Source organism: Monodon monoceros, unplaced genomic scaffold (genome assembly GCF_005190385.1).
Source record: "Monodon monoceros isolate NGI ecotype Baffin Bay Population unplaced genomic scaffold, NGI_Narwhal_1 Super_Scaffold_12, whole genome shotgun sequence".
Taxonomy (NCBI): domain Eukaryota; kingdom Metazoa; phylum Chordata; class Mammalia; order Artiodactyla; family Monodontidae; genus Monodon; species Monodon monoceros.
This window is the reverse complement of record NW_021703768.1, coordinates 53,947,832-53,965,866: the sequence shown is the minus strand read 5'-3', so window position 1 is coordinate 53,965,866 and position 18,035 is coordinate 53,947,832. Positions and strand designations below refer to the sequence as shown.

The window sequence follows — 18,035 nt, the reverse complement described above, 5'->3', positions numbered from 1 at the left end:
AGAAAGTATTTTCATGTAAATGATCCCATTGGATCCTCATAATTACTCTGCGATTTTGGCAAAACAGGAATTGGAATTCTTGTTTTATTATTCAGATGGGAAATAGACTCAGAAAAGTCAAATGACTTGCCCAGGTTTGCTCTGTTGGTAAATGATGGGTCTGAGGCTTCAAAGTAGATCTCTTTTCAGTCCAAGAACTCCTCCGTGACACTGTGATGCGTGTCTTTTTCAAAGCAAGGTGGTTGCCATCAGTCTGGGTTTGCTTGGACGGCGTTTCGCCAAAAGCATCTGAAGGTGTTTTGTTGACGAGGATGGCGTTTTAAGGGTGACCAGAAAAGTCTAATTATTTGTAGTAGCCCTAGCACAGTGCCAACTACATAGTTTCTCTAACCACCCCCTGCTTTTTCGCATCTGCTTTGAAATCTCCAGATGAAGAACTTTCTTCACACCGTACACTCTTCAGCTTTTTCAGGAGGCAAAATCCTTTCTTAAACTATCAGGAGTAATAGCACAGTCTCTGCAGTGAGACTGTCTGGATCTGAAGCCCTAATCTACCACCTTCTACTTGTGTGGTCTTGGAGAGGTCATTTATTCCTCTAAGCATCAGTTTCTACATCTATAAAATGGGGGAAATAATAGCACCTCTTTGATAGAGTATATGATAAGGAGATATCTATAAAACAAAAGAAAACCTACTTAGACACATAATATGTGCTCAATAAATGGTAGCTACTATAATTATCATATTAGTAGTTGTAACACAGTAGTGGTAGTAGTATTATTTTCTCAAGGTATTGTGAACTCTGATGCTAAGAATTGGCTCTTGGAAATGGAATGGGAGGACAGTAATACCAAATATCTCCTATATGTCAAAGGACTGGAGAACAGACAATGTCTGAGGTAGCCAAATTCAGCCCAGTGAGGAATACATGAACTTTAACTTTCTTTAGTCACTACCATATCTTGCATCATAATGAGGGTAGTTGCAATCCTGTTTTGAAGGTATTTCTAAGAAAAAATAGAGCCAAGGCTGGCACCCTTAACTCTTCTCTCTCTTAGTCAGACTGCTCTGTATATGGCAGTGGCCTCTACTTCCCTGGGTCACCTTGGGAGGGAACAAGAGGGGATTCCACTCCAGCCGCTTTAGCAGGCCTGAATCACGGGGTCAAGGGATGGATTTGTCCTCCTCCTGTACCAAGACCAGAAGTGGGTACTGTGAAGGTGGCCAAGGCAGCAGCTCCACTCCCTTTCTGGGATGACCCTGCTCCCTCTTGCCCTAGTTCCCAGCTCCAGCAGGTGCCACTGCAGGGTACTTTCCCTCTGCCCCCCACAGAGTGCTCTGCCCTTCCAGTGTGCCCCAGCACCTCTCCTGGTCACTCACCTAGGCCAGCTAACAAGGTGGCCTCCTCCGTGAGGACAGACTTCTGCTCCCACAACCTCTCCGATGGAAAGGGACCAGAAGCTGTTGGAGCTGGCCAAACCGTTGAAGCTCGCCTAGGGTCACTAGGAACCATGACCCTGAGAGTCCATGTGACCAGCGAAAAGGAACTGTGCAACTGATTCATGTTGGCCAGGAAATGCACTGGGCCATTCTGAGGCTGGGTGCTCAGCTATTTTTGGCAAGAATGGGTACTATGCAGAAAGGACTTCCCCTTTTTTGCAGCAAAAAGCCACCAAACGCTGAGCCGTCAACAGCAGTTCTTGTTCTCAGATTACCCTTCTGAGCACTCTCTGGCTGCCAGATTATCGAGGCCATCATAGCTTGATTCGATTTCACAGCTCCAGGCATTAGCTAACCCTACCAAGCTGGGTTGCCTCGGTCCTGTGATGGCTCCCCGCGTCGGCTGCTTCCTGTTGGCGGTGCTGATTTCTGCCAGCTGTAAAGTCGTCACCTCCTCAGATCCAATGTGCACCGAGGTGAGTCCAAACTATTTGTCTTTGTCCAGATTAAACCACCTGGAAATGTTGAGATTCGGCGTGCAGTCCTATCCGAGCCTTAAAAGGGCAACGAGGTGTGCAGGAGTTTTTCTTTACAGTGAAAAAGGAACCAAAAAGCTCAGCCGGGGAGATGATCTCAAAGGTTCATAGTAGGAAGAAGTGAGGGTTGCAACAATTTCCTGCAATTGTTGCAATTGTCTGCAAACAATTTCCCCCAAATAATCCCAGTTGGGACATAAGATGTCAACAGGGTCCCAGTGCAAAGAGCAGACCTCCAAACCTGCTCCCTAGCATGGAGGAGCGTTTGTCCAAGCTCCCAGCACATGGCCACTTCCCCAAAGAGTCCTGCTTCAGAAAGGTGAGATAAAGTAGAAGTGGTAGGAGAGGAAGCTTTTGATTTAACGGTTTGGCCCTTTTTCAGGTGAAATTCACTCCAGCTTGCCCACTCCTTCCTCTTGTTTTCCTTTCCTCATTCATTCTTCCTCTTCAGTTTCAGCAAAATTAACACATACTGTATATATGTTCATGTGACCACCATGAATTTATCAGGCCCTATCCTGAAAATAAGGGTTTGGTTTTGTTTTGAGTTCAGTAAATTTTTTATTGAAGTAAAATATACATACAGAAAAGCTCACCAGTCCTAAGTGTAGAGCTCAATGAGTTCTCACCAAGTGAACACATCTGTGTGAGCAGCACACAGATCAAGAAACAGAAATTTCTCAGCACCTCAGAAGCCCTCTCATGTCTCCTCCCGGTCACTAGCCCCAAGACCATCCAGTACTCTCACTTATATCACCAAAAATTGACTTGGCCTCTTTTTGAATTTTGTGTGCATGAGACCATACAGTGTGTACCCTTCTGTGTCTGGCTGCTTCCACTCAGTATCAAACACGTGATATTTATATATGATGTTGTGTGCAGCCATCATGTGCTCCATTAATCACTGAATGGTATTCTGTTTTATTAGCGAAACTATCTATTTTTACATTCTACTGTTAGTGGACATTTGCATTGTTTTCAATTTTTTGCCTATTATGAATGTTGCTGCTTTGGATATTCTTACCTAGGTCTTTAGTAAACAAATATTTATTAGGTGTATAATAGGGAGTAGATGTATTTGGTCATAGGGTACACATATGTTTAACTTCAGTAAATATTGCCAAACAGTTTTTCAATGGGTTGGTACCCATTTATTCTCACCAGCAATGGATATGAGTTCTGATTGCCCTACAGCCTCACTGACATTTGCTATTGTTTGTTTAAGAACATTAGCTCTTCTGATGGATAGTGGTATTTTACTGGGATTTTTAATTTTCCTGATAAATAATTAAATTGAGTATATTTATGTATCCTTGTGTGTGTTTGTGTGTGTGTGTGTAAGTGCCTATTTCAAGTCTTTGGCCCATTTTCTCTTACGTTGTCTGTATTTTGTTTTTTGTTTTTGTAGTGGTTCTTCATGTATTCTGGATACAGGTTCTTTATCACATTACAAATATATTCTCCCACTCTGTGGCTTGCCTTTTCACTCTCTTGACATTTTTTGATGAACAGAAACCTTTTATTGTAATATTGCTTGATTTATCATTGTTCCTTTGTTTATTTTCAGTGCATATCTGTTCTGTTTAAGAAATTTTTGCCGGGACTTCCCTGGTGGCGCAGTGGTTGGGGGTCCACCTGCCAATGCAGGGGATGCGGGTTCGATCCCTGGTCCGGGAGGGTCCCACTTGTTGGGGAGCGGCTGGGCCCGCGAGCCACAACTACTGAGCCTGTGCTCTAGAGCCCGCGAGCCACAACTACTGAGCCCACGCGCGGAACTGATGGGGCCCACCCACCTGGAGCCCATGCTCCTCAACGGGAGAGACCACAGCAGTGAGAGGCCCACACACAGCGGCGGAGACTCAGCGCAGCCTAAATAAATAGATAGATAGACAGCTGACAGATAGATAGATAAATAACTTAAAAATAAAATGAAGTTTTTGCCAACGCAAGGCCATGGAGATATTATCCTATGTTTTCTTCTGGAAGTTTTATCATATGGTATTTATTTCTAAGTTTCACATGTACATTTACAGTCCATCTGGAATTGCTTTTTGCCTATGATGTGAGGTAAGAGTCAGGATGAATTTTTTAATAAAACTTTTTGTTTGAAAAAAACGTCAAACCTTGACAAATTCTAAAATATTCTAAAAATATTATAACAAACACTCGTAAATACTCCACATAGAACCTTCCATGATTAAATGCTCTGTGTGTGTTCATGTAGGTATGTGTATCCTAAGTAACAAAGTTAGATCTACGACCAGGTTTTTGGAGGCTGGCCAATATGCAAAGAGTAGCTGGAATTCAGTGCTCTGTGATTTGGACTCAGGTAACATTTTAGATGTGCTCTTGAATAATTGCTTGGGAGTGCAGGCATGCCTCCTCATTTCAAATGGGCTCATCTTGACTATTCTGCCCCCTTAAAACCACGGTAGGAGACAGTCTTTTGGGTCTAGGTATGGGGAGAGTGTTTAAGTAGAGCTCTATTTTAAGAGAGCTCCAAGTTCATGGATACAAGGGCTTCCCAATAGCTCTAGACGATGACAATGATGTTTTGATGATCCAGGGAAATGCTAACTTTTCTTGTGAGAGTGATGTGCATCATTACCTCATTAATCCTCAGAGTTGGTCTGCCAACAGGGGTTATTGTCCTTGATCTACAGCTGGGCAAAAAAGGAGGCTCAGAGAACACAGCTTGGTAGTTGAGAGCTGGAATTTGAACCTGGGCAGTCTGCCTCAAGACACACAGAAAAAGAACCACTTATAATTGGAGTGCCCCTTGCCTGGAGGAGTTAGACTGACAACCAAGTTTTAGGGCTGTGACCTCTTGGGAGTGTTTTGTTTTATTTTCAGAGAGTCATTATTACTCTGTGATTTGGCTCAGTCAAATTGCTATCTCTGGATAGAGGAGTGATCACCGAGGGAGGGCTGGGGTTCAGTGTCCCAGACTCCTCGTGCCTGGCGGAGCTGGCTGCTGTGGGTACCAAGTGCAGAGGAGACATCCCAACAAGTGGGATTAGCACTTGCGTGAAACTCAGAGAATTTGAAATCAGAAAATGATCTCAGCACTTGTGAGGAGAGAAAATATTGTGGAATGGCAGGGGGTTAGAGATGCAGCAGAAAGAAGCAAAATAAGATCCTGATTGAAAAAATGCAAATGAATACCTGGAGGGGAAAGGGATTGCAGACAAAGATGTAGCACTTGGGAGTCCTGCTCTGTGTAAAGGCGCAGTTCTGAGGCGGAGCTGGAGATGAAGTGACCGGCACAGGTCCCAGTGCAAATGCCCACGATATGGATTAGGGACGGGCATGGGGCAGTTGTCCTGAATACCACCTGGCTTTGTCTCAGCCCTGCTTGCTGCCTAAGTTCACATCCAGAAGGGTCCTGTCTGCGATGGAATGGCCAAAGCAGAAGAATGAGAAAGTGACTTTGGAAACTGACCCTAGACTGAGATCTAGCGATAAAGTCTGGGTCTATAAGAAGTGGTCATGTGGGGCTCAGAGAAACCACAGGAGCTGCAAAAGCGGTGGTGGGTGTCTGCCTAGAAAAGCAACTGAACCCGTGGTCCTCACAGCTGGCCCAGCCCTGGGCAAAATGGCAGTGGCCACACAGTCAGGACCCAGCAATCCTCTTTTACACCCTGTCCTTTCCTGCTCCGTTGTATTATCATTCTGCTGCCCGGGAATCCTGTGCTATGCTATCAGAACTCACCCCTAGAAAGTTTTGCTGTGAAAACTGACAGTGAATAAGATAACAATCTCACTGATGTAGTTCTATGATCAATGTATAACCTGAATCAAATCATGAGGAAACATACAAACCCCAAAGGAGTAACATTCTGCAAACTATGAGCTTGGATTCTTAAAAAAAATTTATCAATGCCAGGAGAGACCAGGAAAGGCTGAAGAATCATTTCAGATTACAGGAGACAAAAGAGACTCGGAAATGAGATGCAGTGATTGTACGGGAGTGTGGCTGTGAAAGCCGTGGCACAAGAGCCCAGAAGAGTCTCTGAAATGTGTTTGGTTTTCAAATTTTCTTATGAGCTGCAGTTCTTGTCATTTGCGTCTTTCTCTAGGAATCAAGGGCAGATACTTCATTGCAGTTTATGTAACTAGAGATTATTGAGTGTTACGACCCAGGCTCGTGGTGGTGGGCTTCTCAGTACTCCCGGGAAGTGTCATGCACTGGTTCTTGGGTTTTCACTGGGTTGAAACTGAGCTATTCCTTACCATTTGCTAGGCGCTCCCTCAGGCCACTGGCTCAGGAGAGCTAGTACTCCATTCCAACTTTGGGGATCACATTAATGCAGTTAAGTGCTTAGTAAAGCATACAATTTAGTTGTCACGGGCACATTATATTCTGGAAAAGGAGGGAATTGCCAACGTCGAGCCTTTTGCTAAAGGACCAGAATAGAGTGAGATGAATTGAGAAAAGGCCCCCTTTCTCCACGTATATATGACATCAGCTATGCCAGTGGAGACTAGAAAAGAAAAACGTCTCCTCAAAGCTAATCCAGACCTTAGCAGCTGCACAGACATCTTCTCTCTAGGTCTTCCATGTTCAGGGGGCACCAAAGAGGGGTCTAGCAGCATGTGTTTTCCCCCACCAGTCAATCAAATATGTTTTAAAGGCAAAGTGTGCATTTCAAGGGCATTATGTAGATTTGTGGCAGTGCCTGAAGGGCTTTGGGTGCATGAAACAATTATGGATTACAAGAAATCAGTGGCTTTCTTAATATTGTCACAATATAGAAGAAAACCAGTGATTTCCTGTAAATGAGCATGCTCACTGTACCTACAAAAAAGTGCCCAACTAATCAGAAGTTGGAGTGAATAAAGGAAAAAGCAGTTAAATTAGCAACACCTCTAAAATGTCACACCTCAGAGCAAAGGCGGATGTGTGCCATCTTCTGTTTCTAACTAAGCAGACCTGTTTGCACCTCAGGATGAGGGCAGCTGCTGATTTAGACCCTCATGGGGCAGGTCTTTCCCAGTCCAGGGCAGTCTCAATGGGGCATCTAGTGAGACCCCTGTGTGGCACAGAGAAAGCAGGGCCTGAAAGGTTGGATGAAATCACATGGAGCCTGAGATGAGCTGAGAGATGGCCTATGGTTCTGGGATGTCTTTCTTCTTTGTATCCCCAAGTGTACTTTTCTTGGAGATCATTTCTTTCCTTCCCTGGAGCCTCCCCATGCAAAATATACCCCAACAGACCTTCATACCTGCCCCACGATCCTTTACCCTAAGGCGTCATCCAGATAAATTACGAGTCCACAATTCTATAGGCTTCTTACTAACCCCTTCCCATTTTTACCTAGTTAGTCCAAGATCTATAACTTGAGTTTGCACTTCTAGCAAGCCGTAAACAACAGACGTCAGAACACTTGACTCTCCTGGGGACCCAGAATGAGGAAGTCCTGTGAATTTATGTGCAGGGCTGTGCCCAAGTGTTAGGTCTGGTATCAGCAGCCCACAGTTCCAGAGATTTAAAACTCAGTCATTCTTCAAGATTACAAGACCTATGACCTAAGATCTGTGCCATGCTGCTAGTTCTTTTTAAAAGAGGTTGTATTAAGAAAATTTCTAAATATGTACAAAAGCACTTAGTTACAGGGAACCTTGCGTGCATCACTCCACATGCAACAACCATCAACGTTTTGCCTACTGATTTCTGCTATCCACTCCTTCCTTTCTTGCCAAAGTATTTTAAAGCAAATCCCAAGCACCATGTCATTTTGCCTCTAAATCCTTCAAAATGCAACTCAAAATAAGAACATTTCTCCTACATAACGGCAAGGTCATTATTATTAACAAAATTCACAATTTCTTAGTATTCTCTAATATCCTGTCCTCATTCAAAGTTCCCTGATAAAATGTCTTTTCCCAAATGCTTTATTTGAATCAGCGTCTAAAGAAGGGCTACTCTATGTCATATGATCCAGAAATCCCACTCCTGGGCATATGTACAGACAAAACTATAATTTGAAAAGACACCTGCACTCCAATATTCATTGCAGCACTATTTACAACAGCCAAGACATGGAAGCAACATGAATGTCCATCAACAGATGAATGGATAAAGAAGATGTAGTATATATATAAAAAGAATGAAATAATTCCATTTGCAGTAACATGGATGGACCCTAGAGATTATCATACTAAGCAGGTCTTAAAGAAGAAGACGAATACCATTGATTTCACTTATACATGGAATCTAGAATACAGCACAAATGAACTTATTTACAGAACAGAAACAGACTCACAGACATAGAGAATAGACTTGTGGTTGCCAAGGGAGTAGCGGTGAGGGAGGATTAGAGTGGGAGTTTGAGATTAGCCGATGCAAACTATTTTATATAAAACAGATAAACAACAAGGTCCTACTGTATAGCACAGGGAACTATATTCAATACCCTGTGATAAAACATAATGGAAAAGAATATATATATATAATATATATACACACATACATATATGTATAACTGAATCACTTTGATGTACACCAGAAACTAACATGACATTGTAAGTCAAGTATACTTCAATAAAAAATTTAGAAAAGAAGGGCTATTCTATTATCTTTTGGTCATGTCTCTGAAGTAGCTTTTGTATCTGTCTCTTTTTATAAGAGCAGCCTCCTATTCTCGTCTCACCCCCTTGCTCTCCACTTCCACCAAACATCATTCATGTGTTGATAAAACGAAGTCAGTCATGCTATGGAATGCTCCACCTTCTGCCTTTGGCTGACTGCTACCTTGTGGTGCTGTTTACCTGAAATCCCCCAAATCACGTATAGACTGAAAGTTAGGCCTAAAGTCTTGATTGGATTTAAGGTTAAATTTTTTTGGCAATACTTCACAGGTGGTGCTGTGTACTTCATACTGCATCACATCACAAAGAATGTAATATCTGATCGTATTCTTTTGTCGAAGCTAATCTAGAATTGATTTGTTTGTTTCAAAGTGAAAGAAAACATTTCCATGCATCCAAAATCAAAACTATAAAATTGCGCTCAGGGAAGCCTTGTTTTCATCCCCGCTCCTCCATCTGGTTCCTTCCTTTCCCTTAAATATAACCAATTTGCGGTTTTTCCCCATGGTTTCTTCTTGTAAATGTAGGAAAATACACACATACCTTCCTTACACAAAAGGTAGCATACTGTATACCATATACAATATATACTAATAGACGTTCTGCACCTTGCTTTTTTCACCTTACAATAAACCTGTATATCACTCCATTATCAGTTTATGGAGATCATGCTTATCCTTTTTTCAGCTACAAAGGGTTCCATTCAGTGAATATACCATATTTTGTTCAAGTGGTCCTATGTGGATGGATAATCTGATCATTGCCAATGTTTTGCTATTGTAAAAAAAATACTAAAATGAATAATGTTATGCATAAGTCATTTTGTGTTTTTCCAAGTATTATATTTGGTGAAGATTCCTAGAAGTAAGACTGCTGCTCAAAGGATAAAACATGTAATTCTGCTAGATAGTCAACCATATACCATATACTGTCTGATATTAATTTACATTGTTTCTCTCATCAGAAAGAAGCCAACAAGACATATAACTGTGAAAATTTAGGTCTCAGAGAGATTCCTGACACTCTACCAAATACAACAGAATTTTTGGAATTCGGCTTTAACTTCTTGCCTGCAATTCAAAATATAACCTTCAGCAGACTCATAAATCTTATCTTCTTGGATTTGACCAGGTATGTATCTGAGTTCCTTGCGTGTGCTCGATGTTTTACTTAGGTCAAAACACAACTTGCATTCAAATTGTTTCCACGACCTTCTTTTGGGGCACAGGGACAACATGCTTATTCTGCATGTTTACCCTTTCCCATGAAATATTTTTATACAGGTAAAATATAATTTAAATAAGCACCAATCAATGGAGAGGAAAGTGGCTTGTTCTCAAACTAGATTGTGTCAGCAGTGCTGTTTATGAAGTTCTAAGGAATATCAATAACAAAACTGAAAATAAATCTTCTACTAAATCAGATGCCACATCATCGTATATTTTAACATAGTTGACTATTAATGGGTGTGACATTTTAAGAAAAAAATTAGAGGAGAAATACATGCCATCTACTAATTTTTTCCTGAAAGTTGGTAAAAAAGAGTTCCATTATTTGGTTTCAGAGGCAGAATTAGGATTCTAAATGCTGAACCAGTGCTTGTGAACCAGCAGGCAGAAGCAAATATCATAAGCAAATAAGGGAAGAGAGTGAAAGGGAAATGCAGCTGGTGTGTGTGTGTGTGTGTGTGTGTGTGTGTGTGTGTGTGTAATGGGGGAAAGGGCTCCGTATGTGGATGAGGTCTGCACCCCTTGCAGCAGCTCTACTTATTCTACTTTGGTCCTTCAACTTAAGCTTCTACAGAGCAGGAGAGTATTCACATACATAGAACTGTACGTTCACATCTGCATAACCACCAGTGGGAGGTAGGTATGGTACATACTGCCATCCCACTTGTGTTAGATGGGAAAACAGAGGTTCAAGGAGATTTTATGAGCTTGCTTAAGGTCACACGGGAAGGAAACTGGGACTCTGCTTTCCTGACTCCCAGTCCAGAGTCCCCCAAATAACCCTAGGCTACCTCCCAGCCAAGACTCCGTTAGATACAACTGAGAGAAAGCCTTGCCCTTTCAGATCTTTCTGTTACCTACCTAGCTTTGCCACAAAGAAATTTACTTTCCCTCTCCTTTATCATTTCTCATTTTCAGATGAGATGAGTTTGACCACATTTTTAAGAAGTGTTGGGCCAGGATAGCTTTTGTAGCTGAAGGACTTTTATTAGTTTCCTCTACTGCTATTTTGAAAAAGTGATAAAAATAGGACCTCATACTTTCTAAAACCTCCTCCTCTGCTCCCCTCCCCACCTGTTATCTGGCTACAAATGAGGCACTGTTTTTATTGCTTAACACAGTCGTGGTGTCCTTAGATTTACTAACTTGCTTTCTATCCCCTTTTCTCATTCTTCTGTCTTGCTTTTCAGATCTTCCTCTCTGGAATCATCTTCCTTTCTCCTAAAGCACCTCCTTAGACATTTCTTTAGTGAGTGTCTGTTAGCAGTCAACTCCCTCAGTTTTTGTTTTTCTGAAGATATCTTTATTTCACTCTGATTCTTGAAAGATAGCATTTTCTGGCGTATGATTCTAGGTGGACAGTTGTTTTTTTCTCGGCCCTTTGAGGCTATCATTCCAGTCTCCCACTGTTGCTGTTGGGAGGTCATCTATCTGTCTAGTCGTTGTTCGCACGTTGGCAATCTGTCTTTTCTTCTCTGGACATTTCCAATAGCTTCGCTTTGTCCTTGGAATTCTGTAATATCACAGCGATGCACTGTGTAGATTGTCAGGCTCCTTGAATGTGAGATTGGCGTCTTTCATCAATTCTAAAATATTCTAGCCACTATCAATTTGAACTCCGGTTTGCCCCCATTCACTCCTGTATCTCCTTTGGATCTCTGATGAGACTTATATTGCATCCTCTTATCTGTCCTTTATATATCTTAATCTCTCTTTCTTGTTTTCCAACTCTCTGTTTTTTGGACTACATTCTAGGTAATTTTCTCATATTTACTCCTAGTCCATTAATATCCTCTTCAGCTGTGTTTAATCTCCTGTATAAACTATCCATTGGCTTATAATTTCAATTATTAACTTCTCCCATTTCAATAAGTTTCACTGATTCTTCATTTTACAAATATATGAGATCAGTTTTAATATTTTTTCCTGCATCATACTTTTGGTTCTTGGTGTTACCTTTAAACATATCAAACATATGTTTGACAAAAGCATATTTATTATATGTTCTGATAATATTCAATACATATCAGCTATGTAATATATTCTTTATATATCATATATATATATATATATATACATACACATTATCAGATATATCTGATAACTTTGGCATCTGCTACCTTTTAAAATCTGATTCTGTAGAACTTCTTTTTTTGGCTGACTTAAGCTAATGTGTTTTCCTTATGTGTTTAGTGAATTTTATTTTGAGCTCATTTTTCATGTGGAACTTTGTGTAAATCTTTGTTTAAAATGTTTTCCTGGAACTAGATAATGCCAATGAATTATTAATATTTTCATGTGTGACAATGGCATCATGGCTATGGAAAATAAGCCTATTTTTTTGGAGATGCATACTGAAATATGTATGGACACCTAGGATTTGACATAAAATAATTTAGGAGAGAGAAGTAGGTATAGATGAAGCAAAGAAGCATAAATGGCAAAAATGTGAGAATTGTTGCATTTGTGTGAAAGATATACGGAAGTTCATCGTACTATTCTCTTTACTTTTATGTACATTTGAAAGTTCTTCTTATAAAAAATTAAGTAAGTACATGACTCCAGAAAAGGTTTCTCTTTACTTCTGCTAGTTACCTAAAGTCACTACCATCCTGGAACTGCTTTAAGCTAAATTTTCCACTTGGGTTTCTTTGGGGAAGTCCACAGAGGTAGCATAAATTCAGGCTACAGTTCTCATAGGTGGAAGCTTCTGGTTAAAGGATCTCAGAGGAGACTTTTCTTGTTGTTCTTGTTGTTGTTGTTCTACCCAGAGCCAAGGCCAAGACAAAAGCATATCCTAAAGGTCTCCCTCTGTGAGTTTTCTTTTTTAAGGTCACCCATTGAAAGGATCCTTTGAGGGTCTTGGTAGTTTGCAGGTTTTGATAAGACCTCCTATCCTGTCCCCAAGTTTGTCTCCTGACACTGGTCCATGTGGCTCATTAACACCCAGGCTCTAGGCCACTAGGGATTGGCAAATATTGACAGATATGACAAAACTAGCTCCAGAACTCCCTTGGTTCTATGGATTCAAGCTTCCCTTTGACAATGCATTTCTAAGTAATTCCCTTACTGACCTTCAGGGGAGCTGTGTGTGTGTGTGTGTGTGTGTGTGTGTGTGTTTGTGTGTGTGTGTGTATATAAAATCCAGTATTTTTAGGTGTAATATCAGGATGGGTTTCTCTGAACCTCTAGTGTTCCATATTTCTATGGGGCATTTTCATATATACCATTTGAATCACAACCATTCTACAAAGTAATCATCGTTGCTATAATGTAGAGAAGAAAAAACTGAGGTTGAAAAAAGTTGTGACTTGCCCAGGATGACACAGATTCATACTTTACATAGCATATGTTATATATTATGCAGTATATAAGACATATTTTATATCACTTATAATAGTAAATAATAGTTTGATTTTGCCTACAATCAAACCACTAAACTGTTCCAAACACAAACCTCTGAGAGTTCAATGTAAAATATCTGGAAAAAAATTCTAAATCAGAGTGTTCAGATCTGAGGCTAGTCATTAACTCAACAGGCCATCTGTGGGTACTGAAGAAAGTTTATTATGTTTTACTTTGAATAATAATGTACACTGTTTTTACTATACACAAAAGATGGCTTTGTTACTATAGGTCACTGTGACAGAATTTTTTTCTTTTCCCTAATTAATTCTTATTAAATACTGTTATCTTTTTAAGGTGCCAGATTAACTGGGTACATGAAGATACTTTTCAAAACCATCATCAACTGAACACCATTGTGTTAACTGGAAATCCCCTGATATTCATGGCAGAAACATCACTTACCGGGCCCAAGTTGCTGAAGCATCTTTTCTTAACCCAAACAGGAATATCCAGTCTTGAGTTTATCCCAGTGCACAACCTGGAAAACTTGGAAAGTTTGCACCTTGGAAGCAACTGTATTTCCTCCATTAATCTCCCAGAAAACTTCCCAACACGGAATCTGAAAGTCCTGGATTTTCAGAATAATGCTATACACTACATCTCTAGTAAAGACATAAACGCTCTGGAACAGGCCACGAACCTAAGCCTTAACTTCAATGGCAATGACATTAAAGGCATTGAGCCTGGGGCTTTCAATTCAAAAATCTTTCAAAGTTTGAAATTTGGAGGGTCTCTCAACTTATCTGTTATATTGAAAGGTCTACAGAACTCTACTATTCAGTCTCTTTGGCTGGGGACATTTGAGGACACTGATGACCAAGACCTCACTTCAGCCACATTTGAGGGACTTTGTGACATGGCTGTTGAGAGCATCAACCTACAAAAGCACCATTTCGATGGCTTCTCACCTTCTACATTTCGGTGCTTCACTGGACTCCAGGAGTTGGATCTGACGGCAGCTCACTTGAAAGGATTACCCTCTGGAATTGAGGGTATGAACTCTCTCAAGAAATTAGTTCTCAATGCAAATAGTTTTGACCAATTGTGTCAAATCAATGCTGCCAGTTTCCCGTCCCTTACAGACCTCTATGTCAAAGGCAACAGGAAGAAACTTGACCTTGGTGCCAGGTGTTTGGAAAAACTAGAGAATCTTCAGAAGCTTGATTTAAGTCACAGTGATATTGAGGCTTCTGACTGCTGCAATCTGCAACTCAAAAACCTGCCCCACTTGCAATACTTAAACCTGAGCTACAATGAGCCCCTTGGTCTCGAGGATCAGGCGTTCAAAGAATGTCCTTGGCTAGAACTACTGGATTTGGCCTTTACCCACCTGCGTGTTAAGGCTTCACAAAGTCCTTTCCAAAACCTCCATCTCCTGCGGGTTCTGAATCTCTCTCACTGCCTCCTTGATACCAGCAATCGGCACCTTCTAGAAGGCCTGCTGGATCTCCGGCATCTGAATGTACAAGGGAATCACTTTCAAGATGGGAGCATCTCAAAGACCAACCTATTTCAGACAGTGAGTAGCTTGGAGATTCTGATTTTATCCTCTTGTGATCTCCTCTCCATAGACCAGCAAGCATTCCACGGCCTTGGGAAAATGAGCCACTTAGACTTAAGCCACAACAGCCTGACAGGTGATAGCATGGATGCTCTTAGCCCTCTTAAGGGGATCTACCTCAATCTGGCCGCCAATAACATTCGCATCATCCCATTCCATCTCCTCCCCACCTTGTCTCAGCAGAGCACCATTAATTTAAGTCACAATCCCCTGGACTGCACTTGCTCAAATATCCATTTCATAACATGGTACAAAGAAAACCTGCATAAACTCGAGGGCTCGGAGGAGACCGTGTGTGCAAATCCCCCACCTTTAAGGGGAGTTAAGCTGTCTGATGTCAAACTGTCTTGTGGGATGACAGGTATGGGCATTTTCTTTCTTGTAGTATTTGTATTCCTGCTCATCATTCTGCTCATATTTTCAGTTAAATTTCTTCTTAGGTGGAAATACCAGCACATTTAGTGCTGAAGATTTCTAGAGATAGAAAATAAATATGTTTAGCAAAATTGCCCTCAGTAAAGGAACTGTTGTTTGTTAGTGACCAGACTTTTCAGATGGGTTCCTGGAGCTGGGTAGGGATTCCCTGTGCTTTGCTGAATCCCAGAACTAGTAAGTCTCCTGGGAAGGTAAACTGACTAGGGCCAGAGGGCCAGATGCAGCTGTGAGAGACACAGAGCCTTTTCCTCACATGGAAGGTGGCTAGAAGTTGAGAAGGACCCATGGCAGGGAAGGGCCAGGAGAGTAACCTACTAGGACGCCATCACTTCCATTCATGAGCATCCTTTGAAGCACCTCCCACCTTGACCCTAAAAGGAGGTCATCAACTCCCACAGCTTGGCAGTGCCAAGGACCACAGCTCCCCAGCTCTCTCCCCCACAGCTTGGGCATTGTGCTTGGGTCTGAGTTCTCAGTAATGTAGCCATTTGGGAAACAAGTTGGAGATAAAGTCTCAAAGCTTATTTTAAATGACAAAGAGAAAACAAAGAATTTAAAAGAAGAGGCTGAAAAATGAATCTTGCCATCAAATTGACTTCGTTAACCTCCTTAGTCCTTACTTCTCCAAGGATTCTACAATGCCTCTGCAGTGCAAATAGCTCCAAGAAAAAAAAAAAAAAAAAAAAAGACACCCCTGCCAGGATGCCCCTCCCCCAGGATTTAGGAGTTTTGCACATTGGCCACCCTCACTTCAGAACCAAGGAGACTTTTTCTACCTACCTGGTGTTCTCGCTCTTATTATGTTACAGATCCTAACTTACAGGTGGGCTGCGGTCCAAACGCTCTTCTCATTTGAATGTCTGGTCCTTAGAAGCTTCTTTCTCACAGGAACCATGAGATAAATGGTGGTTTGGTTCCCAGGCCAGCTCTCAAAAGCCTATTCACCAGGGATAGCAACTGAGATAGCACATTTACAATGAAAAACTAGTGGAGGAAAGAAAGCATCCCGGCACACTCACCACTGGGAACACAGTAAGCTGCTTGAGTGAGCAGTAGTTTCTGTTGAGGCTGGGGGTATTGCAAAGATTATACCAGCAACAGAGAGGGGACAAAATCATTAAATGCAGATAGAGAACAGGGAAGCTGGCAGTGTAATGACTTAGGCCTTCTTCTCAAGGTCCAAAGGGTGACACCCACGCAGGGCTTGATCTTCTGAAATCTGCATTGGCAGACAACAGAGTTGAGCTCTTGTACTCAGGTGTTGCATTTATAAGGCCTGGATTGAGCTGAATAACCCATTTTAGGCTAGAGATGGTAGCTTATAGTTATAAAATTCTGATTGGATACCAACGTAAAAATTGATTAACGACCAATGAGAATTGATTAGCCCTTAGGTTGAGGGCATATTAGTGGAACAGAGTAGAAACTTGGGGACCAGCTCTTTACCTCTGTACCCCCAGGAAAAGCAGGAAAGACAAAGGAATAGTGAAGGAAAGCCATAAACCTTCACTGCAAATGCTTTGCCAGTCTTAGGGGATTTTTTCCTGTAATACTACACAGGAGCCTAAGTTTTCCCATATGTTCTTGGTTAAGGACACAAGACGGGGGGGCTAGGGTAAGGGGAGTGAGGCACTTGATTTGGGTGCAAAATTTAAGGGGGAACCAAAAAACTCAGTAATCAGGCAAAAAAGTTACTCTTAAGACTTTAAATTAATGCAAAAAAACGTCCGTGATAAACATCAAAAGTTTTTAAACATAGCCAGGATCCACAACAGCACCATGCGGAACCATATTAGAACCTGAGGCAAAAGGAAAATCACAAGTAGCCGTCCTGCCTTTGCTTAAAATTTTGGTATTTTTGTTCCTTGTGGATACTTTACATTAGTTTTGATATCTTGATGTTGCATTAAAATACTATGCTTCTTCGTTACTGAGTTTTTGGCGCCCAAGGTGGGTGCCTCACTCACCTCACCCTGTCCCTGCCTTGAGGACCGTTAAGAAGTGGGGCTTCCCAGCTAACCCAAGCAGCAGTTTACTGAAGGCCAATTAGCAGCCACATTACCTCAGTTTTACTCCAAAATGTCCCATCTCCTTCCCCTTTAGTTTCTGGAAACAGAAAGAAGTATTCAAGATTTTACACCTTGTTCCCTCATCCTCATCTAACTCCCAACTCCTGGGCTCAAAGGCATCCTTCCTTCAAAGCCAGGAGGGGTGGCAGCGATGAATGGGTACCAAAGCCCTCTGAGCACTAGGCGGCCTGGGCCTGGTGAGAGAGGGCAAGCAGAACACACTCTACTAATGAAATGAAACATCACACAATCAACTGCTTTAATTATCTTGAATACCAGCATTTGGGAAAACAGGTGGCTGGGAAGGGAGTTTTCTTCGGCTTTCCTGAGGGAGACTTAGTAAGGCAGTCATTTAAGGATGTGTGTTAAAGGGAGAAAGAAAGTGCCTGGAAATATGAGGACATCGTGACACACCCCTTCAGCCACCTTCGTTCCTTCCCTAGGCCTAGGATGGTAGGGCATCACTCTGAGAAGGCCAGTCCGAGCCACTGCTGGGTTGTAATTGGCTCTGAGTCTAGCAGTGACCAAGGCCTTTTCCCCTGAGTTTTGGGCTCAGAAGGGACCTAACGCAGAAGTGGGCACAGCTGCCGTGGCCTGTGCCGAGCAGGTGCTCTTCTAGGAAGCTTCCTAACTGCTGCTACAGGAAAGGCCCCTCATTCTAGGGACCCTTCTGAAGGCAGGCAGCCAACCCTCCCAAGTCAGAGAGCACACCTCCCTCTGACTCGATACCACCCACGTGGCCCACTCTCGTGGTGCAGGAAGCAT

At 41.9% G+C, this 18,035-nt stretch overlaps 1 protein-coding gene and 1 long non-coding RNA gene across 3 annotated transcripts in view; one reads left to right on the top strand and one right to left on the bottom strand.

Moving 5' to 3' along the window:
- Positions 1-15,201, bottom strand: part of LOC114892345 — a 91,837-nt gene extending 76,636 nt beyond the window's left edge. The window contains exons 1-3 of the long non-coding RNA XR_003792704.1: positions 15,077-15,201; positions 14,536-14,661; positions 13,608-13,683 (exon numbers count right to left, since the gene is read on the bottom strand). This is a non-coding gene — a long non-coding RNA (uncharacterized LOC114892345). The remainder of the gene's footprint in view (positions 1-13,607; positions 13,684-14,535; positions 14,662-15,076) is intronic.
- On the top strand, positions 1,669-15,783 carry CD180 (CD180 molecule). 2 transcript variants are annotated; one of them, XM_029217138.1, is made up of 3 exons: positions 1,669-1,917; positions 9,533-9,699; positions 13,500-15,783. In XM_029217138.1, the coding sequence occupies exons 1-3, from the start codon at positions 1,828-1,830 to the stop codon at positions 15,226-15,228; spliced, it is 1,986 nt and encodes a 661-aa protein (XP_029072971.1). In that variant the 5' UTR covers positions 1,669-1,827; the 3' UTR covers positions 15,229-15,783. The 2 variants fall into 2 exon arrangements, with proteins under 2 accessions (XP_029072971.1, XP_029072972.1); XM_029217139.1 differs by having other exon boundaries at positions 1,806-1,917; positions 9,537-9,699.
- The last annotated feature ends 2,252 nt before the right edge of the window (positions 15,784-18,035 follow it).